Raw genomic sequence first — 24,736 nt, forward strand, 5'->3', positions numbered from 1 at the left:
AAGTTATGAAAGACTGTTAAGAAAATTTCACTCATAATAAAAAAAAAAAACCTTTGCTGAAATTTAGACAGAAACATCAAGAATCAGCGTATGAATCACAACAATGGTGACAATCCACAAAATAAATGAACAGATCAGTTCTGAACATCACAACACATGCTACTAAAACTTAAAACAAATGCAAAATTATAAGCACATAAGAATTCAAGAAAATAAGTGAACAATTCAGGGGCATAATTTATTCATGCTGCAATGCATGCTGGGAATCATGGATGAGTTTTATCCTGTGCTGGTACCCAGCATGCATTGCATCATGAACCTTTTGATTGTCACCATTGTTGAGATTCATATGCTGATTGTTGATTTCTCTCTTTGAGTGTTGTGGGGACTGCTGCCCGAAATACTTTTTAACTAAAACTAGTCGTTAAATCCATAAATACTGGTTATCACACTACTTTTCAATCTTACTAAATTGAAGTGTCATTCACTCAAATATTTCAACACCAAATTAATATTTGATTATTATAGCAACACTTTAAGCCAGTCTAGTAGATCATGCCTGTTAGAAACAACCATAATCACTTGACTATCAAAATTAATACTGCTGTAACAGATGCATCATAAAGATACAAATACAGCAATAAAACAAAATTTAAAGTGCAAAAGTCAATGGTCAGGAGCCCAACTAAAGCAAACACTGATCTCCACAATGGTGACGCTAAATGAAACAGTAACATAATCATCTAAATCTCTTTAATTCTCAATAAGATCTTTTGATCTCTGTTCTCTGATTGGCAGAAATAAAGTCAGTCTGGTTAGTAATGTGTGAAGTTGGTGAAGCTGTTTGTTGATCATTTAAATCTTCAGTTGATTTCATCTAAGGCTGTGGCTGAAGTCAGTTGTATTTCATGTGTTTGTCTTGTTATGTTTTTTTTTCTTCAGTGATTCTACTCATTAACAGCAGCTGTTGATCAGTGTCTGAATTCACTCTTTAGTGTTCATTCTCTCTGTCAGGTGGACTATATTAGTAAACTCATGTAGGGAATAGTGAATGAGGGTGTAGGGTGTGATTTGAAACACAGCCGCTGAGTGTCGACTTTGAACGTTGTTAATTTACGATATATAGCAGCAGGCTACTTCTCGAAAACGATGAATATTACCCAGAATGCACTGTTTTAATGAAAAACAGTATTTTACTGTCGAAATTTGGCCGTTTTTTTACAGCGATTTTTAACAGTGTGGGTGCCAGTTAATAACTGTTTTTCTACAGTTTGTTTCCTGTAAATTAATTACAGTTTATTACTGTTAAATTATGTTTCATTCCGTTTTTTCTTCATCTTAAATCTTTAACCCTTTAAACCCCACAAGAAAATCCTCAGTTTTAAATGAACACTTATAATGTGTGCACACTACAGAGTGTTTGAGTAACACTGAATCAGTGAAGTTAATTCGGTGATTAATTGATGATTGAGCATTATTGATAAACACCTGCAGAATCACTGAAGGAAAGAGAAACACAAGAACTACAAATGACTTCAGCCACAGCCTTAGATGAAATCAACTGAATAAAAGAATACATCAAATCTCTCAAGATCTGATTAAACAACTACTAAAACAGCTTCACCAGATTCACATTACTAACCAGACTGACTTTATTTCTGTCAGATGTCTACAGAAGAACTTATGGAGAGTTAAATAGGTTTAGGTGTTTTTTTCACTACCATGATGGAGATCAGTGTTTACTTTAGTTGGGCTTTTGAACGTGACTTTTCAACAACTAAGGTTTTTGTTTTGTTTTTTACATGCTGTAACAATGCGCTTTTGGAACCTGTTATAGCAAAACAAAAGTACACAGAAGAAAAAAAAATCTGATATTGTTGTTTATAGATTGACAAGAACAAATACTATTATTTCTGATCTAATCCCGTGTCTCTTCTCTTATTGAATATTGATACTACAGCATGAGAAGGAACACTGCTGAGCCATAAGTTATGAAAGACTGTTAAGAAAATTTCACTCATAATAAAAAAAAAAAAACCTTAGCTGAAATTTAGACAGAAACATCAAGAATCAGCGTATGAATCACAACAATGGTGACAATCCACAAAATAAATGAAAAGATCAGTTCTGAACATCACAACACATGCTACTAAAACTTAAAACAAATGCAAAATTATAAGCACATAAGAATTCAAGAAAATAAGTGAACAATTCAGGGGCATAATTTATTCATGCCGCAATGCATGCTGGGAATCATGGATGAGTTTTATCCTGTGCTGGTACCCAGCATGCATTGCATCATGAACCTTTTGATTGTCACCATTGTTGAGATTCATATGCTGATTGTTGATTTCTCTCTTTGAGTGTTGTGGGGACTGCTGCCCGAAATACTTTTTAACTAAAACTAGTCGTTAAATCCATAAATACTGGTTATCACACTACTTTTCAATCTTACTAAATTGAAGTGTCATTCACTCAAATATTTCAACACCAAATTAATATTTGATTATTATAGCAACACTTTAAGTCAGTCTAGTAGACCATGCCTGTTAGAAACAACCATAATCACTTGACTATCAAAATTAATACTGCTGTAACAGATGTACCATAAAGATACAGATACAGCAATAAAACAAAATGTAAAGTGTAAAAGTCAATGGTCAGGAGCCCAACTAAAGCAAACACTGATCTCCACAATGGTGACGCTAAACGAAACAGTAACATTATCATCTAAATCTCTTTAATTCTCAATAAGATCTTTTGATCTCTGTTCTCTGATCTGACAGAAATAAAGTCAGTCTGGTTAGTAATGTGTGAAGTTGGTGAAGCTGTTTGTTGATCGTTTAAATCTTCAGTTGATTTCATCTAAAGCTGTGGCTGAAGTCAGTTGTATTTCATGTGTTTGTCTTGTTATGTTTTTTTTTCTTCAGTGATTCTACTCATTAACAGCAGCTGTTGATCAGTGTCTGAATTCACTCATTAGTGTTCATTCTCTCTGTCAGGTGGACTATATTAGTAAACTCATGTGGAATAGTGAATGAGGGTGTAGGGTGTGATTTGAAACACAGCCGCTGAGTGTCGACTTTGAACGTTGTTAATTTACGATATATAGCAGCAGGCTACTTCTCGAAAACGATGAATATTACCCAGAATGCACTGTTTTAATGAAAAACAGTATTTTACTGTCGAAATTTGGCCGTTTTTTTACAGCGATTTTTAACAGTGCAGTAATTGCCTTTAAGCCTGATATAACTGATTCCTTTTTTCCCCCTTTTTTTTTTTTTGCAGATGTTAATGAATGCGAAAGAAGCCCCTGTAAAAATGGAGGGATCTGCACGGATTTGGTTGCAAACTATTCCTGTGAATGCCCAGGGGAATATATGGGAAGAAACTGCCAGTACAGTAAGTACATATTCTTGTTTTTATGGATACTTTCTTCCCTGCCCCATTTCTTCTCCCTCAGTCCATCCAGTGGGCTTTGTATTAAGTATTAAGTGAATTTTGTGACAGTTCATAGCATCTGTTTCACCGGGACCATGGAGAAGCATGCAAGGACTGCTAAGAAAAGACAGTTATACCCACACTCACGAGATACACTATGGTAGGGTGAAGAGACGGTTACAGTTGGTGTGGCGACAGGACTCAGAGAGAGGTTTATTTGAATTAAAATGTAAATATTAAAAATAAGACTGAATGTTCATTGGGAAAACTGTTACATAATGAAAGAGGATAAGGCATTTCATGGGACCTGACAACCATAAAAAGATAAAGTGTCCATTGGGAACATTAGCAACTTCCTTCTTGGACCTGTAAGAATACCCTCATTCATTCACAAGCTAAGAGTCTGAAGAACCATTTGCAATTAAAGGAATTGATCACCCAAAAATGATAATTATCTCCCCTTTAGGCCATTAAAGATGCAGATTTTGAGAAATTTAGTATTGATTCTTCATCAGTGGATCCTCTGCAGTCAATGGGTGCCATCGAAATTACATTTCAGACAGCTGATAAAAACATCACAGTTTTTCACATTCTTATTCTAACAGCACCCATTCACGGCAGAGGATCCATTGATAAGCAAGCGATGCAATGCTGAATTTCTCCAATGAAGAGAAAAACTTATCTACGTCTTGGATTACCTGAGGGTGAGTAAATGTATTTTATTTATTTTTTAGCAAATTCTCATTTTGGTGTTTTCCTTTAATGCAACAATGAAAAGGTGGCAACTTTCGATCTGTCAGATCTCATACTATTCAAACTGGAATCACATCTCATTTAACCTGCCTCCTCCCTTCAGTACTCAACGCTGATGTACCAGGCTGATGTTTTAACATAAGCTGTATGAAAGGACTGAAACACTTTGATTTAGACATGATCAGACATTTTGCTAAAAATATATTGTATCAATTTGTCATCACCTATTTTGCTGTATTATCTAAATCAGATAATAGGTACAGAAAATAAAATATAGATAGATAGATGTGTCTGAACCCCGAAGGTTATCAGTAAGGCTATTCCAGAGTTTGGAAGCCAGATTCGAAAAAGCTCTACCTAATTTAGTGCAATTTACTATCCTAGGTACTACCAAAAGCCCAGAGTTTTGCAACTTTAGGGAGTATGATGGATTTTAGCGTGGTACAAGTGAAGGTTAGTTATGTACGCACGAGCTAAACCATTAAAGGCCTTATAGGTAAGCAATAATATTTTGTAACTGATCCAGAAATTAATAGATGGCCAGTGCAGAGACTGTAAAAGTAGGGTAATATGATAATATTTTCTTGACCTGGTAAGGACTCTAGCCGCTGCATTTTGGACTACCTGTAGCTTGTTTACTGAAGATGCAGGACAACCACCTAGAAGTGCATTACAATAGTCCAGTCTAGAGGACATGAATCCATGAACTAGCTTTTCTGCATCAGAAACAGATACAGTAAAATGTTTCGTAGCTTTGGCAATTTTTCTAAGTTGGAAAAATGCTGTTTTTGTAATATGGGAAATATGGTTTTCAAAAGATAAGTTGCTGTCTAGTATAACACCCAGATTTTGGACTGTAGAAGAGGTAACAGTACATCCATCTATCAAATTGAAACCAAGAGATTCTGTGTACCGTATTTTCCGGACTATAAGTCACACTTTTTTTCATAGTTTGGCTAGTCCTGTGAATTATAATCAGGTGCGACTTATTTATCAAAATTAATATGACATGAACCAAGAGAAATGAACTAAGAGAAATGAACCAAGAGAAAACATTACCGTCTACAGCCGCCAGAGGGCGCTCTAATGCTGCTCAGTGCTCCTGTAGTCTACACTGAGCAGTATATAGCGCCCTCTCGCAGCTGTAGATTGTAATGTTTTCTCTTGGTTCTAAATAAATGTGACTTATAGTCCAGTGCGACTTATATATGTTTTTTTTCCTCATCATGACATATTTTTGGACTGATGCGACTTATACTCAGTTGCGACTTATAGTCCAAAAAATACGGTACTGCTTTTTGGTCCAATAAGTTATATCTCTGTCTCATACGAATTTAATAGGACAATGGAATAACAATGTTTGAATAACAAACAACAACATCAACAACAACAGAAACCTTGTCAGTTACATGAATAAAAGTTTCTTGTGGACTACGCACTGTTAAAAATCGCTGTAAAAAAACGGCCAAATTTCAACAGTAACATACTGTTTTTCATTAAAACAGTGCATTCTGGGTAATATTCATCGTTTTCGAGAAGTAGCCTGCTGCTATATATCGTAAATTAACAACATTCAAAGTCGACACTCAGCGGCTGTGTTTCAAATCACACCCTACACCCTCATTCACTATTCCCTGCATGAGTTTACTAATATAGTCCACCTGACAGAGAGAATGAACACTAATGAGTGAATTCAGACAATGATCAACAGCTGCTGTTAATGAGTAGAATCACTGAAGAAAAAAAAAAACATAACAAGACAAACACATGAAATACAATGACTACAGCCACAGCCTTAGATGAAATCAACGGAAGATTTAAACGATCAACAAACAGCTTCACCAACTTCACACATTACTAACCAGACTGACTTTATTTCTGTCAGATCAGAGAACAGAGATCAAAAGATCTTATTGAGAATTACAGAGATTTAGATGATAATGTTACTGTTTCGTCTGACGTCACCATTGTGGAGATCAGTGTTTGCTTTAGTTGGGCTCCTGACCCTTGACTTTTGTACTTCAACTTTTGTTTCATTGTTATATTTGTATCTTTATGATACATCTGTTACAGCAATATTAATCTTCATGGTCAAGTGACTATGACGGTTTCTGTCAAGCATGATCTACTAGACTGACTTGTTGCTATAATAGTCAATTCATAATTTGGTGTTGAAATATATGAGTGAATAACACTTTTCTTTTGTTTGTTTCTTCAATTTTATAAGATTGAACGGTAATGTGATTATCTGGATATGGATTTAATGAAATTTTGAGTTTTAAATATTTTGGGCAGCAGTCCTCACAACACTGAAAGAGAGACATCAACAATCAGCATATTAATCTCAACAATGGTGACAATCAAAAGGTTTATGATGCAATGCATGCTGGGTACCAGCACAGGATAAAACTCATCCATGACTCCCAGCATGCACTGGGGCATGAATAAATTATGCCCCTGAATTGTTGACTTATTTTCTTGAATTCTTATGTGCTTATAATTTTGCATTTGTTTTAAGTTTTAGTAGCATGTGTTGTGATGTTCAGAACTGATCTGTTCATTTATTTTGTGGATTGTCACCATTGTTGTGATTCATACGCTGATTCTTGATGTTTCTGTCTAAATTTCAGCAAAGGTTTTTTTTTTTTTATTATGAGTGAAATTTTCTTAACAGTCTTTTATAACTTATGGCTCAGAAGTGTTCATTCTTATGCTGTAATATCAATATTCAATAAGAGAAGAGACACGGGATTAGATCAGAAATAATAGTGTTTGTTCTTGTCAATAAATAAACAACAATATCAGATTTTTTTTTCTTCTGTGTACTTTTGTTTTGCTATAACAAGTTCCAAAGACGCATTGTTACAGCATGTTAAAAAAAAACCTTAGTTGTTGAAAAGTCATGTTCAAGAGCCCAACTAAAGTAAACACTGATCTCCATCATGGTAGTGAAAAAAACACCTAAACCTATTTAACTCTCCATAAGTTCTTCTGTAGACATCTGACAGAAATAAAGTCAGTCTGGTTAGTAATGTGAATCTGGTGAAGCTGTTTTAATAGTTGTTTAATCAGATCTTGAGAGATTTGATGTATTCTTTTATTCAGTTGATTTCATCTAAGGCTGTGGCTGAAGTCATTTGTAGTTCTTGTGTTTCTCTTTCCTTCAGTGATTCTGCAGGTGTTTATCACTAATGCTCAATCATCAATTAATCACCGAATTATCTCATTAACTTCACTGATTCAGTGTTACTCTAACACTCTGTAGTGTGCACACATTATAAGTGTTCATTTAAAACTGAGGATTTTCTTGTGGGGTTTAAAGGGTTAAAGATTTAAGATGAAGAAAAAACAGCATGAAACATAATTTAACAGTAATAAACTGTAATTAATTTACAGGAAACAAACTGTAGAAAAACAGTTATTTACTGGCGCCCCTGCTGCCACACTGTAAAAAAATTTGCCGTTAAATAACAGTAATTTTCTGGCAGCAGGGGCGCCAGTAAAGTACTGTTAATTTACAGCTCTTAACCATTAATTTACCACTCTTATTTTTTAACAGTATTTTACCGTAAATTCTACCATGGAAATTAACTCCACTCCCACTGCTTCAAACGGTTCGAGTTTTTAAACTAGCATTCCTACGATGTTAGTACTAAGTCCACTGAGAAGGAATATTTCTTACACTTAATGTGCAGTAATAAAGTAACTAAATACATGACTTTTACTCAAATCACTGCAGCTCATTGTCAGCTGTATTACACATGTATGTGCTGAAGTACTTAACACAGAGATCACCACTGTATCAGCGACTCCACATTTACTGCCTTTATATAAAGCAGCAGAAAATCAGAATTTGTGGCTCATCATTGACTGAAGCACCGGCTCTACTCTCCAGAACAATGGTGAACAACAAAACTTCATTAAACTAAACGATTTCTCTTTTGCAAACACACATTAATACAGTCAAGTTCAGTATTTACTCTCATTATCAGTGTATGACTTTGCCTAATTTTTTTTCTATGGATGTTCACAAATATTTTAGTTAAATTAACTTTTTTTTCATTTGGTAAATCTGACGTTTACATTTTACAGTATATTACTGTTTTTCCTTGACTTGACGGCAAAAAACTGTAGAAAAACACTTTTTTGCTGGCAACCATTAATTTACGGCAAGAAACAGTAGAAAAACAGTTATTTACTGGCAGCAGGGGTGCCAGTAAATAACTGTTTTTCTACAGTTTGTTTCCTGTAAATTAATTACAGTTTATTACTGTTAAATTATGTTTCATTCTGTTTTTTCTTCATCTTAAATCTTTAACCCTTTAAACCCCACAAGAAAATCCTCAGTTTTAAATGAACACTTATAATGTGTGCACACTACAGAGTGTTAGAGTAACACTGAATCAGTGAAGTTAATGAGATAATTCGGTGATTAATTGATGATTGAGCATTAGTGATAAACACCTGCAGAATCACTGAAGGAAAGAGAAACACAAGAACTACAAATGACTTCAGCCACAGCCTTAGATGAAATCAACTGAATAAAAGAATACATCAAATCTCTCAAGATCTGATTAAACAACTACTAAAACAGCTTCACCAGATTCACATTACTAACCAGACTGACTTTATTTCTGTCAGATGTCTACAGAAGAACTTATGGAGAGTTAAATAGGTTTAGGTGTTTTTTTCACTACCATGATGGAGATCAGTGTTTACTTTAGTTGGGCTCTTGAACGTGACTTTTCAACAACCATGTTTTTTTTTTTTTTCATGCTGTAACAATGCGCCTTTGGAACCTGTTATAGCAAAACAAAAGTACACAGAAGAAAAAAAAATCTGATATTGTTGTTTATAGATTGACAAGAACAAATACTATTATTTCTGATCTAATAATTGATACTACAGCATGAGAAGGAACACTGCTGAGCCATAAGTTATGAAAGACTGTTAAGAAAATGTCACTCATAATAAATAAAAAAAAAACCTTTGCTGAAATTTAGACAGAAATATCAAGAATCAGCGTATGAATCACAACAATGGTGACAATCCACAAAATAAATGAACAGATCAGTTCTGAACATCACAACACATGCTACTAAAACTTAAAACAAATGCAAAATTATAAGCACATAAGAATTCAAGAAAATAAGTGAACAATTCAGGGGCATAATTTATTCATGCCGCAATGCATGCTGGGAATCATGGATGAGTTTTATCCTGTGCTGGTACCCAGCATGCATTGCATCATGAACCTTTTCATTGTCACCATTGTTGAGATTCATATGCTGATTGTTGATTTCTCTCTTTGAGTGTTGTGGGGACTGCTGCCCGAAATACTTTTTAACTAAAACTAGTCGTTAAATCCATAAATCCTGGTTATCACACTACTTTTCAATCTTACCAAATTGAAGTGTCATTCACTCAAATATTTCAACACCAAATTAATATTTGATTATTATAGCAACACTTTAAGTCAGTCTAGTAGATCATGCCTGTTAGAAACAACCATAATCACTTGACTATCAAAATTAATACTGCTGTAACAGATGCATCATAAAGATACAAATACAGCAATAAAACAAAATGTAAAGTGCAAAAGTCAATGGTCAGGAGCCCAACTAAAGCAAACACTGATCTCCATAATGGTGACGCTAAACGAAACAGTAACATTATCATCTAAATCTCTGTAATTCTCAATAAGATCTTTTGATCTCTGCTCTCTGATCTGACAGAAATAAAGTCAGTCTGGTTAGTAATGTGTGAAGTTGGTGAAGCTGTTTGTTGATCGTTTAAATCTTCAGTTGATTTCATCTAAGGCTGTGGCTGAAGTCAGTTGTATTTCATGTGTTTGTCTTGTTATGTTTTTTTTTCTTCAGTGATTCTACTCATTAACAGCAGCTGTTGATCAGTGTCTGAATTCACTCATTAGTGTTCATTCTCTCTGTCAGGTGGACTATATTAGTAAACTCATGCAGGGAATAGTGAATGAGGGTGTAGGGTGTGATTTGAAACACAGCCGCTGAGTGTCGACTTTGAACATTGTTAATTTACGATATATAGCAGCAGGCTACTTCTCGAAAACGATGAATATTACCCAGAATGCACTGTTTTAATGAAAAACAGTATGTTACTGTTGAAATTTGGCCGTTTTTTTACAGCGATTTTTAACAGTGCAGTAAAAAACTGTTTTTCAACTGTTTCTTGCCGTAAATTAATGGTTGCCAGCAAAAAAAGTGTTTTTCTACAGTTTGTTGCCGTTAAGTCAAGGAAAAACAGTAATATACTGTAAAATGTAAACGTCAGATTTACCAAATGGAAAAAAAGTTAATTTAACTAAAGTATTTGTGAACATCCATAGAAAAAAAACTAGGCAAAGTCATACACTGATAATGAGAGTAAATACTGAACTTGACTGTATTAATGTGTGTTTGCACAAGAGAAATCGTTTAGTTTAATGTAGTTTTGTTGTTCACCATTGTGCTGGAGAGTAGAGCCTTTGCTTCAGTCAATGATGAGCCACAATTTCTGATTTTCTGCTGCTTTATGTAAAGGCAGTAAATGTGGAGTCGCTGATACAGTGATGATCTCTGCGTTAAGTACTTCAGCATATACATGTGTGCTATAGCTGACAATGAGCTGCAGTGATTTGAGTAAAAGTCATGTATTTAGTTACTTTATTACTGCACATTAAGTGTTTGCATCGTTATATTAAGAAATATTCCTTCTCAGTGGACTCAAATGAAATAAGTTCATAGTGCTAACATCGTAGGAATGCTAGTTTTAAAAACTTGAACTGTTTGAAGCAGTGGGAGTGGAGTTAATTTCCATGGTAGAATTTACGGTAAAATACTGTTAAAAAATAAGAGTGGTAAATTAATGGTTAAGAGCTGTAAATTAACAGTACTTTACTGGCGCCCCTGCTGCCAGAAAATTACTGTTATTTAACGGCAATTTTTTTTACAGTGCGGGCGCAGTCAGATAATCCATCTCTTGAAAGAACATCCATCATTTTCATCAGAGTTTTGAAATCAATATTTGGCAGCTTATTTATTCCTGAAGGAGCTCCTTCTGCTTCATAAACATTTATTCTCTGTCCAACCATTAGTCAGTACAGAGTGCCAGTGAATGCATAGCGACAGGGTCATCGCTAAAATTCATGGGGCCTGAGACAAAATGTTTATGGATGGGTTCGTATTTCCACAGGCTTAATGAGTGGACTATAACGCAGAGGGCCATAGTGAGCCCAGGACAACCTATGACAAATTTGTAGAGGAAAATGTGAACTTGATAGAGAGGATGAATTTGTTTTATGGTCATCAATGTATTAATTTATGCCATTCGATATTTAGTAGGCTGATTAGCAGAGGTTTTTAGAAAGGTCTTTGGATACTCAACATGTGCACATGGGACAGGAACACTTGTGTCTTTTTGTATGTGTTGAGAGGGACTGCAAGAAAAAATTAAAAATAAATAAAAAAATAAAATGTCCAGCAGGAGTCAATCTGATTAAAATGTAATCTTTAAAAAAATAAAATCTTAAAAACAACAATATATTAAGGGATCTTTCTGAAGACAAAGAGGAATGTACAGTAAATGCAGCGCTGTATAAAGTTATTGCTTTACCTCTTGCAGAGAAATGTAAAGATTTAAAATAAATCAACAGACCTAGTTTTTTTTTTTTTTTTTTTTTTTTTTTTTTTTTTTTATGAAAGTAACAGATGGGAAATCCAGTGTTCAAAGCACCTGCTAGTTTCAATAAGAGAAATATCACAAATTGGAATTGCCAAAATAATAAATTCAGAGCACAGCAGGGCATTACAGACAGAAGTGGAGTCTTTACCGGCTACAAATTGAAATCACATAATAAATGTGCATTTTCAGAAAATACCTTCATGTGCTTCTATAATGACATTCCGCTTTATTTTTAATTTCACAAGCTCCAGTTGTAGGAGTTAAGCTTTGTGGTTCTTCTTCAGCCTTTTAGAATTATACATTAAAATGCAACTCCTGTTTTACATGTTTTAAACAAAACCATGAATGATCAAAACTGATGTATAATGCTGTGCTTGTAGCTTGTATCTCCTTTAATCTTGACAAGGAGGAGCTAAATTCCCATTTTTCCTCATTAGCACAGGTACCAAAGATTGAGGTGGAATTCAACTCAATATATGGATTATATAAGTAGGCCTGCTGAGATATGGATTCATCTGCCGTGCCGCTGTGGCTGTATCATTAGTGATGGCCACTGTCTGTTGGGCTGCTGATGTATGCTGGAAGATCAGTATTGAAGATCTGCATGCTGCTGCTGCTACTGCTACTGCGGTGGGTGGCTAGTAGGCAATTCATTCAAGATGGCAGATCACATGCTGAGCCTTGTGTCAGCGCAAGTCACAATGCTGCCAGATACAAATTCTGTTATGTCTCAGTTTTAATAAGACTAATACAGGGTGTGTTTTTTTTTTCTTCTTCAGTATATATATGTAGCCGATAACTCCTGCTACACACGTTATATTATATACAGTACAGACCAAAAGTTTGGACACACCTTCTCATTCAAAGAGTTTTCTTTATTTTCATGATTATGAAAATTGTAGAGTCACACTGAAGGCATCAAAACTATGAATTAACACATGTGGAATTATATATGGAAATATATACATAACAAAAAAAGTGTGAAACAACTGAAAATATGTAATACTCTATGTTCTTCAAAGTAGCCACCTTTTGCTTTGATTACTGCTTTGAAAACACTCTTGGCGTTCTCTTGATGAGCTTCAAGAGGTAGTCACCTGAAATGGTCTTCCAACAGTCATGAAGGAGTTCCCCGAGAGATGCTTAGCACTTGTTGGCCCTTTTGCCTTCTGTCTGCGGTCCAGCTCACTCCTAAACCATCTCGATTGGGTTCAGGTCCGGTGACTGTGGAGGCCAGGTCATCTGGTGCAGCACCCCATCACTCTCCTTCTTGCTCAAATAGCCCTTGATGCCTTCAGTGTGACTCTACAATTTCCATAGTCATGTAAATAAAGAAAACTCTTTGAATGAGAAGGTGTGTCCAAACTTTTGGTCTGTAGTTGCTGGACAAGGGATGAAAGAATGGTGATTGTAACTTTGAAGCTTTAAATCCAGGTCATACAGTGTCATAAAAATAGTCCTACTGTATATGATTCACAAATTACATTTTATGTCACTATTCACTGAAAATCTGCTCCCTCGTTCAAACCTGAAGCAGCCCTTTAGAATTTAATTGAGAATGCCTTTTAAATTTGAATTGCAAACAGGATTTAAAATTGCTATTTGAACTGAAGTATGGAAGTATATTTCACATATAGATGGATAGATAGCTTCAGATTTTTATCCATTAAGCAGATAAAATTATATAAAATAAATGTGCTGTTTCTCAGAGGAATCACTTATATATTAGTTCAGTGCTGTAAATGTGTGCTTGCAGTCTCCACTGGGCTTAAATTAATACCCCACAGAGAAACAGCAGATCCACAATGATGAAAGAACTGTATGGTGTTTGTGAAACATATACAAATATCTCTTTAATGCTAAACTTGTGAAAATAAGAATGGTATAAAAAAAAGACATGGCAAGAGAGAGAGAGAGAGAGAGAGACATGGAGAGAGGCGAAGTCTTTTTGTTTTGACATAATTGAACTCTGAATCCACGGATTCTCAGCGAATAGAAATCCATTGTGACTGTAGGTGTCATACGTTTACTCTTGTGATGTGCCTTGTCTTTGATTCCTCACAAAACTGTCTTTGTGATTGAGGGATGAAAAAGTAAGAAGAAAAAGAGAAACTTCTGTGTATTTCAAAGAGCACCAGGCAATTGAGATGAATCAGTCGGGAGCTGTGGAGTGCCAAGCCTTGGTGAATATTAAGATTGAGCACCCGGAGTAAAGAAAAGGCACTGGAAATGTCAAACCCCAAATGGAATTGAAGATGTTTATCAACACTGTGTCCTACGTGCATTTCAAATCAGTCCAACACTACAGAGGTATTTGCTACATGGGAAAAGGTAGATCCTGAAAAATATTAATTGATGTGTTTGTGGGGTTACAACCCCAGCAACAGTGTTAAATTGCACAGAAATGGAGTGGGAAATGAGGGCACATTTGTTGGTATTCTATGGTGATGTTGTGCATTTAGAACAGGTAGTAGGTGGTTCACACAAGATGTCATCATGCTCATTCAACAGTTTATTGTTTGGTTTTTACAACAGTTTTGATCAGATTGGGGACTTTTTTCTTTTCTTTTTTTTTTTAATAGTGGAAAGTTTGAATCTGACAGTATGGGAAGTATGGAGATATGCTGATGACTCAGTACTCCATGAATAGTATAATTATAATATATATTTTAGTCAGTTATTTTTAGTATAATTATTGTAAATGTGGACCCTGAACTTCAAAAAGTAAAGATCATGTTTAATGAAGATATTTTGTACATTTTCTTCCATAAATATATGAAAACCTAATGTTTGGTCCTTAATATGGATTGCTAAGAACTTCATTTGGACAACTTCAAAGGTAATTTTATCAATATTTCGATTTTTGTGCACCCTCAGATTCCAGATTTTCAATAGCTGTATCTTGGCCAAATACTATCATAACAAACCATACATGAAACGAAAGCTTATTCAACTCATATAAATCTCATATCTTATAAATCTCAATTTAGAGAAATTTACCCTTATGACTGGTTTTGTGGTCCAGGTTTGCATATACGGAATGATTATATATAGTGTTGGATTGCTATACAACGTATTTATTATATATATATATATATATATATATATATATATATATATATATATATATATATATATATATATATATATTTATTTTACTGGAGTAAAGATTTAATAAACAGTTTTAAATTAAAGTGAATTAATTTCTTCATACTGATGTACATTTTAGCCACTGTTTTAAATATGCAGTTGTTGGTCAAAAGTTCAGTCTAAAAAATTCATGATTTACACTCCCCATTCTCATTCATAAAGTCATCCATCAATTTCAGACTGATGATATAAGATTTGTACATTATTACTTACAAACCAACTTTCTAATGTTTAAGTCTTTAAGCTGTATGTTACAGAATGCTCTGTAGTGAACTAGCAGCCACACGGTGGATAGATTGTCTGTTCATCTTTGAAAGAGCTTCCTTTTATTTTCTCTCTCTGGAAAACAGTAGGTTGTATAGCAGCAGGTGTACAATATTTCATACAACACTGTATTTATCTTCCTTTGTTTTGATCTTTAGCATATAACTACATTTTAACATGCATGCAAATTATGTTAAAAAAATATTGATTTATTAAAAACATTTTTTAGCCAAAATTTAGGTGAAACCTAGTCGTTGACCCAATTGCATTTTAGCGATTTGCACATTTTATCTCTGATGATTAAAAGCACAAGCTCTGGTTAAAGCTGTTTTGTCATTGACGTCATTGGCAATGCTTCAACTGCATTACATATGGAAGTCATGCTTCTCCAATTAAATGTTCACACAGCTATGTGTGCAGTCTGTGAAAACACCATGCTGACTTTATAAATAAGAGACATGTCCCTGAGTGCCTTGAGAAGAATCAAATCACACCTTTCAAGGATGAAGATTATAAATGCATGGAAACATGTTCACTTACAGTGCGGCTTGTTGTGTGCTTTAGTATTTTGAAAAAGTGCCAAGACCAATATTGTCCTTAATTAAAACAATGTGCAAAGGGGATTCCTGTGGGTGGAATCGTGTCCCATTACGTTGGAAATCAGCTCAAATGCTGAATAAAAGGAATTACTTTTTTAAAAAGAAGAGGAAGAAGACAATGTGTCCACTGGAGAGACCTTGGAGGAGCATACAAGCAAGCTTAGTGATTCCCAGAGTGATTCTATCAAGGACACAGACTCTGGAATGGGCCACAGACATCTAAATATTAGGGGTGTAATGGTATGTGTATTGTGTACCATACGGTTCACCGGCAAGTTCTAACTGGAAGTTATCATCCCTATCACCTTGGAGTAGGGACTATGGAGCGAGCAGGGCATGTGTGTGCTATTATTTAATTGTTTGGAATGCACTTGGTAAAGGGAGTGTCCTCACCTTCAGCTGGCATGTTCCTGTGACAACGCAGCTTGGTGCCCGTCAGCAGATGTCACTGTTTTAATTTCCAATTTTAATTTTATTATTAATATTATTAATAAGTTTTAAAACATAATTTATTCCTGTGCTGACTAAGATGAGCAGCCATTACTCCACTCTTCAGTGTCACATGATCCTTCAGAAATCAATCTAATATGCTGATTTGGTGCTCAGTGATCTTTTGTCACATTATGTCTTCCCTGTCACTTTCAGTTTAACTTGATGTGTCTGCTAAAGTGGACAAATGGCTGCTGAAAATTCAGCTTTTCCATCACAGAAATAAATCACATTTTAAAATGTATAAAAATAATTTAATAAACAGTAAACAGTATGTTTGATCAAATAAATGCAGACTTAATAAAAAAAAAATTATTTCAAACTTTTAACAAGTAGTATATGATTACTTCACACAAAATATAAAAATCATGTGCAAATAACACATTTGTACTGAGAGCTGTTGTCACTTGTCAAAAACTTGTGATTTGTTGATTGATCCATGATTGCGTTCGTCTGTACACTGTAAGTCTAACCTCACCATTTGTGTGTCATTTTTTTGTGTATTGAGCAGAATGTTCCGGTCCGCTGGGCATGGAGGGTGGAATCATCTCCAACCAGCAGATAACGGCCTCCTCCACTCACCGAGCTCTCTTCGGCCTCCAGAAATGGTACCCTTACTTTGCCCGGCTGAATAAGAAGGGTCTTGTGAATGCCTGGACCTCAGCCGAGAATGACAGATGGCCCTGGATTCAGGTAACAGATTGACACGGGCAGATTAAGTTTGGGTGAAGATCCATCATCAGTGAATGAACCTGTAGTTTGCAGAAATATTTCTTCCTGTCAATCTGTTTATCTTAACTTGTTGTTCATTGATAGAGTGTTTTTTTTTTTTGTACATATTGCCAAAGCATTGCAGAAATACATGTATAAAACTTTAAAGGAAGAAAATAATAATAATAATAATAATAATAATAATAATAATAATAATAGAACACCATTAATATTTGATAATAATTTAGCACCAAATCATCAAATTATTTCTGAACAATCATGTGAAACTGAAAACTGGTAATGATTTCAGTTTTGCCTTCACAGGAATAAATGTCATTTCAAAATATTCTGGTTAGTTTATGCTGGTTAGTGCTGGTCGAGCAGCATCGGTGTTGAAAAAGAAACATTTAGCTGCTATGGTTGGTTGAATGGAATGTGTTTTTTTTTTTCTCTCTCTTTCCATCGCTCTCTCTGTTTATGGTGGAGCTGGCTGCTGAAAGAAGTGATTAATCCAGTCAAGAAGCCTTGTTGAAATACCAACACACCCAAGTATTGTATTTAGGCACCATGCAAACCACTCGATTGCATGGGGCCCTGCGGTCCGGGGTGCCAAAGAGCAGAGGCATCATGCCCATTCAAACCCACACATGCCCTTCAGATTTTTGACCCAAGTGGATTTTGAATGCAGTTTCCAAAAGACAAAAAAATAGCCTAATAATATCTTTAAGTTTAATATGATCAGACCAGTGTGAATATCATCAGTTGCCCAATTCAAATTGATATTTCATGATATAGTTAACACATTTGGGAATAAAAAAAAAAAAAAAATAGTAAACCCAAGAGGCCTACATCAGTTATACAGCTTTAACTTGGCTGCTGTGTGTCACATAACCCCCTCCCACCACCACAACCAGCACATGTGCATGACTCCCCTGGCCCGGAGGAACATGATTTCTACTGAGGTGGGCCACCATTTACCACTTGCTTAGGGCCCCCAAAACATAACGCATGCTAGTGACAATTTATGCTGTTTTGGTTGCTGTTGTTGTTGTTTTTTGTTTTATTCAGCAGGGAAGCTCTGAATTTACTAAGATCCCTCCTTTATCCACTCTAGAAATCAAAACTGTTGTCTTTCTAACAAATTCCCACCTTGGCTGCAACTCTGTCAATAATTAGAAACGTTTCAAAAGCGTTGTCCATTCACAGAACCATTTCATGTCAGTCCATTACCAATGATTGATGGGGATGGCAGGCTTACATCTTTGTGTATCAATCCATTTATTTGAGCTTCTTTGGTGGATGGATTAGTATTCATATGCAGTTTCTTCAGCAGAGTACATTTGATTGATAATGCAGACAATCACAGTGGATGGAAGTTTCAGTCCATTTACCTCTAGTTTTACGATGAGTAGCTTCATGTCAACCTCAGATTTATTCTTTAAATTCCTGCTTGTAAAAGAAAGAGCGACTGAATTGGATCCTTCACTGAATTGATATTCAGCGGGGTAGTCTGTGCAGAAGCGTAGTCTAAAACTCTGACCTCTGTGAGGAGCTGAGATGAAATTCGCCCGAAAAAAATAAATGATAGGCAGAGTCTGACTGCAGACTTTTGAGTGTAACAAGTTAACCACTGTTTGCACCAGTAGCTTCTCGCAGGTAAAAAGTGAGGATTATGGATGGTCGGAGAGCTAGAAAGAGAGACGGGGAGGGGAAAGTAGAAAAAAGGGAGAAATCTCCAAGTATTTAGGGAGTTAGCTTGACTTTAATGATGCCTCTTGGGATGAAGCTTTTGGTGCTGTGGAGCTGCTGGGTTAGAACACAGAGAGTTGTGTTATAAACATCAGATTGGTTTAAGGCGAAATTCTGTGGTAGTTGCCACATGACCTTTCTTCAGCTCTAGTCATTTAAATTAGAGGCGACATACACCCAGTTTTGTCTGTCTCTCATTAACATCATTCTTCTTTACTGTCATCCTTTCCAGTCATTTCTACCTCAGATTTTTACTGTCTATAAGACATAAGTTGCAGTGATGGTGAATAGAATGCAAATGCTAGTGTCATCTAGGGTGGGGGTGTTGGGAACAGGTCCGCACCAATTGTTTTATATACAATTACGTTAGAGTGGAATAGAAACCAAAGGCCTCATAATCAAAGTAAAATGGTCTCTGTGAACCAGTGTTTTATCATTAGGATTAAGCTGTTGATCCATGCATATCTACTGAGCTATAAATTCCCAAGACTGACAGTAAGCAGATGTAGGGATGAAGTAATGCAGTAATGTTATTTACTATCACTTTTGATCAATGTAGTGCATCCTTGCTTAATGAAAGCATTAATTTCTTTATTAAAATTCTTACAGGTGAATTTGTTTATAAAATATAAGGAAAAAGAGCTAGAGCTAAACATGGATTTCTTTGAGGAGCAGCAGATTTGTCAGTAGCACTTTAACTTTCTCAGTTGTGTGAAATTGCTTTGTGACACACTGGGGAAATTTCTTTAAGCCCATAGTGGACAAAAGTGTGAGATTTCATAACTGAAGAAGTGGCACTTTTGGACATGAAGGACGTGGAATACTCAGCAGCATGCTTTTTTCTTTTATTTATTTCATTTCTTGAGGGGGATTAGAATTTGGCCCGTCTCCTCAATATCTTGAATCTCACCATTCATTTTAAGTTCTTTACTGTAACATCCAAGGCTTTCATTGGAAAATATCAGCACTTATCCTTGCCAGACACATGTTAGAGTAACCTGTCAGAGTCAATTTATGTCCTTTATCCTCAGTTTATCTTTACAGATATTGCAGCCACAGATTACGTCAAGTATATCAAGGTATAAATTTGTGACTGCTGTCAATTCTGAGTCTATTAATCACTTTACCAATAACACTCACATTTCTTTAACTGTGTCAATGCCAGAAACCTGCAAGTTGCCACCTTGGTGAAATTGAATAGACCCCTGTGCCTATTCTCAAAATTCATTGAGTATACTAAATATAAATGCTCTCTAGATTATTGTTAGCCAAGCACATACAGTATAACATTATACAACAGTTTCAGGAAGTCTTATGGTGAATATAAGAGGAAAATTCCAAAGGTAATACAAAACCATAAAGCATGGAACAGTTATCATGACCCGATGTTTGTTTTTAATGTCACCATAATGATGTTTTAAATTGTTTTAGATTTTTATTTGTTTATTTATATATTTATTTATTTTAAGAAGCTTATATTTGCTCTCTTGCTTTACTATGATCAATGGTAGCAATACATACTTTTATAATTTTATACACAGAATACTTCTATTTCCATAAGATTTCTATTCCAAATAAATGTTGTTATTTTGAACATTCTATTCATCATATAGTAAAAAAAAATGGTCACGGTTTCTATACAAATATTAAATTCCACAACTGATTTCAACATTGATTTCAATAATAATAAATGTTTATTACACTAAATTAGCATATTAGAATGATTTATAAAGGTTCTCGTGACACTGAAGACTGGAATAAAAAAAAATAATAATAATAATTGTAGTAATATTTCACAACATTACTGTTTTTACTGTATTTTACATTTTTAAAAGATTTCATCTCATAAAACATCTTTAAAAAATAATACCAATCGTGAACTTTTAAACAGTAGTGCACATACACAACTGAAATATGATATCATGCAGTGATGTTAGGATTATTTGAACAAAATTCACATTTTTATTTTTTTTATTTTTTTTTTGTCTAAACTACTAGTATGTTCTGTAGCTATCAATCTGGGTGGACCAGAGCTGCTTTGGTCCTTATGTGGCCTCTGTCATGCTTTGGTCTATGAGTTTGACCCAAACTCAACCTAGCTGAACAGCCCAAAATAGAAATTCACTAACTCCAGTCAGTTAACCCACTTGCCTGTCACAGTCAGAGATGTATACTTTACAATAAGGGTACACAACTAATTGTGTGCTAATGCCCAAATTAATACTTAATTCATCATATACTAATTATTATTAAAGGTGTTGATGTCATGTGTTAGATTCTGTTTAGTTCTGCTCTGTCCTCACTTGGTTAATTTCCTGTTCTCATCAGTTAATCTTCATTCATTAGTTTTCACCTGTGTTATATTAGTCATCTTGTTTGCTCTTTTGTTTTCCTTTCTTTTAAAGTTTTCAGTCTTATTCTGTTCTTTGACCTGGATTGATGTTATATGGTCGACGTGTGTTTAAGTTCACTAAAAGATTCCTTCATCTCCACTCCTTCTTTGTGCACTTTCCTAAAACCACAACTACCTGACATTTAACTAATAATGAATTGGTGAAGAGTCATATGGATTCAGACATGAATAACCGCAGCCTTAACTACTTGTTAGTCTCAGTTCTTCTTCCTCTATTGGTGTTTCAATCAGACTCGGCATCCTGCAGGGATGATACTGTTGGTAAAAAATAAAATAAAAAAGGTAGCACATTGTGATATCTTTAAAAATGTGTTCACAGCAGCAGAGAGCTTGAATGTTTGAGGTGGGATAATTATGGCTTTGCGTGACTCAGCAGATTGTGTCATAGTATATGCTTAACAGGCTGGTTAACCACTTTTGAAGTGGTGGAGTTCACTCCTACAAGCATGTTCCTGCATAAGATGAATCATAATAAATGAATCATTGGGTTAAAACAAAATGAACCCAAAAATTAAAATAAAAAAAAAACCTAATGGAAGACTCAAGACCTGTCATTTACAGACTATTTACACAGAAAAAAAAGAGAGATGTTTTATTACTGAAATCAGTGCAGTCTGAAGTGGTGTATGTGTATGACTGTGTGTCTATTTGTGCTCCTACCACACACCACAACAACTTTAAAACCCTGTCAGTGGTTGGAGAATTGAGATCATGATTGTAAAAAAAAAAAAAAAACCTTGGGTGACTGGGTGTCAGGCTGATAAATGGCTTTTGGGAATTATGGACATTTTATGTCCACCATCCACAACCAAATCAATTTCCTCAAAACTGACAAATATTGCCATGCCAGATGTTTCCAGTGGCCCCTTCACACATGGCGCCAGTGTTTGCTCCATTAGATGAAGTGACTCCAGCATCTGTGGCCATTATGAACATGAAGTATCACTTAGTCGTGGCCTTTGAGTCACCCAGCTTTAATTGGTTTCCCCTGTTTTTGTCTTGTGCGAGTCTATGACACGATACATTGAGATTAATTGGTCTATAGTTAACATTAGAAGGGGGCTATGTGACCAAAATTTTATATTACAGTAGGCTCACAGTTATATCAGCATAACAAGTGTGTGGAGTTTATTTTATGTTTTTTTTTTTTTTTTTTTTATTCTTCTTCTAAAATAACACATATTAAATGACCATGTGGTGATAACATTTTATTTATTTATTTATTTATTTACTCATTAATGAATGGTTCACAGCTGTTCATCCTACATTAAGGTTAACATGTAACTAATATAGACCCGGGAAATAAAGTTTGATAATTTCATCTTGATAAATAAAAGATGTTTAATCATTGCTGTGGATAAGCATAATGAACTTTTGCAGAGTATAAAGGGTAAGATATAGAGTAGATTCTGCTAAGCATAGTAAGAAAAGTAACACAACACCCTTCAGTCTCACTACAATAGTCTTTTTTTATTATGAAATAATTATTACAGTATTTATTAAGCATTTATAACATTTAAATAGCTCACTGTTAGGCAGGGATTGCATTAAAATCCCCCTTCTATCTGAGCATTTATAACTGCTTATAAATAGTTTATAATGCATTTGTAAATTTGTCATTTATGAACACCTTTATAAGCCTTCTACAAAGGAAACTATGATGTAAAGTGTTAACTTTGTTAAATCAGAAATTCAGAAAGTGATTGTTCTTGCCAAAACCTGGCGTGTTCTCTCAGCTTGTGCTGTAGCCACTGTCAGTGGTCTAGTGAGTTTTTGATATATCTTCAGAGAGAAGGCTAGGAGAACGAATTCAGCTAGTGATTTGTGTGGCCCCTCAAGATCCCAACCCATTGCTCACACACAGTAGGATAGTGAATTAGCTGTCATCAAGTGTAGCTGACTGTGAAGCAACACACACGCACACACACACTCCCCACTCAGCAATAACAAATCATTTTAAACCCTGTATTATGACTATTACTTTCCCCCCATTTCATGGCTGTCTGTCTACGAGCTTGAGCTGTCTTCCTCTTTCCTTTCACACTCTGAGCCCTCAGCTTTGCTCCGCGCCCCATCCCTTAGGAGCCTCTCAGACAGCTTTTTACATGTACCTCTGGGGAAAACAAAGACTTGACTGACTGCTCTCACTCGCTGTTTGAAGGCTGACTAAACGCCTTAACTTAGTCTTGGGTCTCCAGGCGTTTCTCCATTAGTTCCACAGAGGAGTTAGGCTTAGAAATAGTGTGGGAGTTATTTTGAAAGGCTCATTACATGCAGATCACCTCTTTGCTCAAGGATGGCGGTTTATGTGTACATATGTAGAGTGTGATGAATGGAGTTGTGCCATATGTGCACAAGTGTATGCATTAATACACGTGTATTCATTCAGATGGCAGTAACACAGGCTGTGAGTTGAGCATCAGTATGCGCTCATTTCCATATTGCCCTCGGCCTCCCCCCTGTCATGAAGCCATGCAAAGAAGGACATTAGTGCTTCTCTCTCTGGTGCATGCTGGACGTATGTAGTGTGTAGGAGGAAGAAGATTTGAAACTTATTCATTTAAATTTAGCCTTTTGCAGTCTACTGCATGTATTTGCTACATCAGTGCTTCTCAAATGGTGGGTCATGACCCCAAAAATGCTGGCAGGTTTGCTCTGATATAGGGTCACAGACAACAGGGAAAGGAAACAATGCTGTTTGCCAAACATAAAATGTAACAAACCATATAATCATGCATGGTTAAGACAGCGAAAAAAAATGGGGAAGAAAATCACCTGATGTCCAAAGAAAATTCTAGGCCCTGAAGCAAAAGCAGATGATTTTTACATCATATTATCTTAGATTTTTGTTTCTTTTCTCTCATGTTCTCCCACTAAGCACTTAAATTTGATTGATATTGTTTGTTGGACCAGAGATTTGTGTCCTGCACAACAGTTTGGCTTGGCATGGTGTCAGACCCTGTGGGCATGTCCTCCCTCCCACAGCAGGTTCAGTTGTAATTCAGATTAATGATAACATTGAGGATGTGCCCAGCTGTGGAAAAGCAAACAGACAATTGTAGCATGAAGTGAAGACAGGGTGAAGTTATGAGCCAGTTATTTTATGGTTAAACTTGTCTTTCTAGAGATATTTTATTCTGCAAAGTAGCTGCATCAATGCGGCAAACGATTGACAAATAGTCAGTACACTTGAAGAGATAATATAAGGCATGTCAATGAGTTCACATAATTAGTGCTGGTGAAAGTGCAATAAAGTGCAAATAAAATTTCTCAAATGAAAACAATCATCGAGATTATAATTTTGAACAATATATATATATATATATTGCTATTTTTATCAGTTGAACCACTATGCAGCATGTCAAAAGCTATGCTAAAATGCTAGTCAACTAAAACCTGACTAGTCAAACACAGGACAAGGTTGAATAAATATGATAACAGTTAAAAGTTACATTTGACACAGGACAAAGAC

General features: G+C 35.3%; 1 protein-coding gene across 2 annotated transcripts in view; it reads left to right on the top strand.

Annotated features, from left to right (window-relative positions):
- LOC127999450 (EGF-like repeat and discoidin I-like domain-containing protein 3) overlaps nt 1-24,736 on the top strand; it is a 174,740-nt gene that overhangs the window by 103,208 nt on the left and 46,796 nt on the right. For both annotated transcript variants that reach the window (XM_052592186.1, XM_052592187.1), the window contains 2 exons: nt 3,289-3,402; nt 16,903-17,084. In XM_052592186.1, the coding sequence (XP_052448146.1) occupies nt 3,289-3,402; nt 16,903-17,084 (296 nt within the window). The remainder of the gene's footprint in view (nt 1-3,288; nt 3,403-16,902; nt 17,085-24,736) is intronic.

This window comes from Carassius gibelio, chromosome A5 (genome assembly GCF_023724105.1).
Source record: "Carassius gibelio isolate Cgi1373 ecotype wild population from Czech Republic chromosome A5, carGib1.2-hapl.c, whole genome shotgun sequence".
Lineage (NCBI taxonomy): Eukaryota > Metazoa > Chordata > Actinopteri > Cypriniformes > Cyprinidae > Carassius > Carassius gibelio.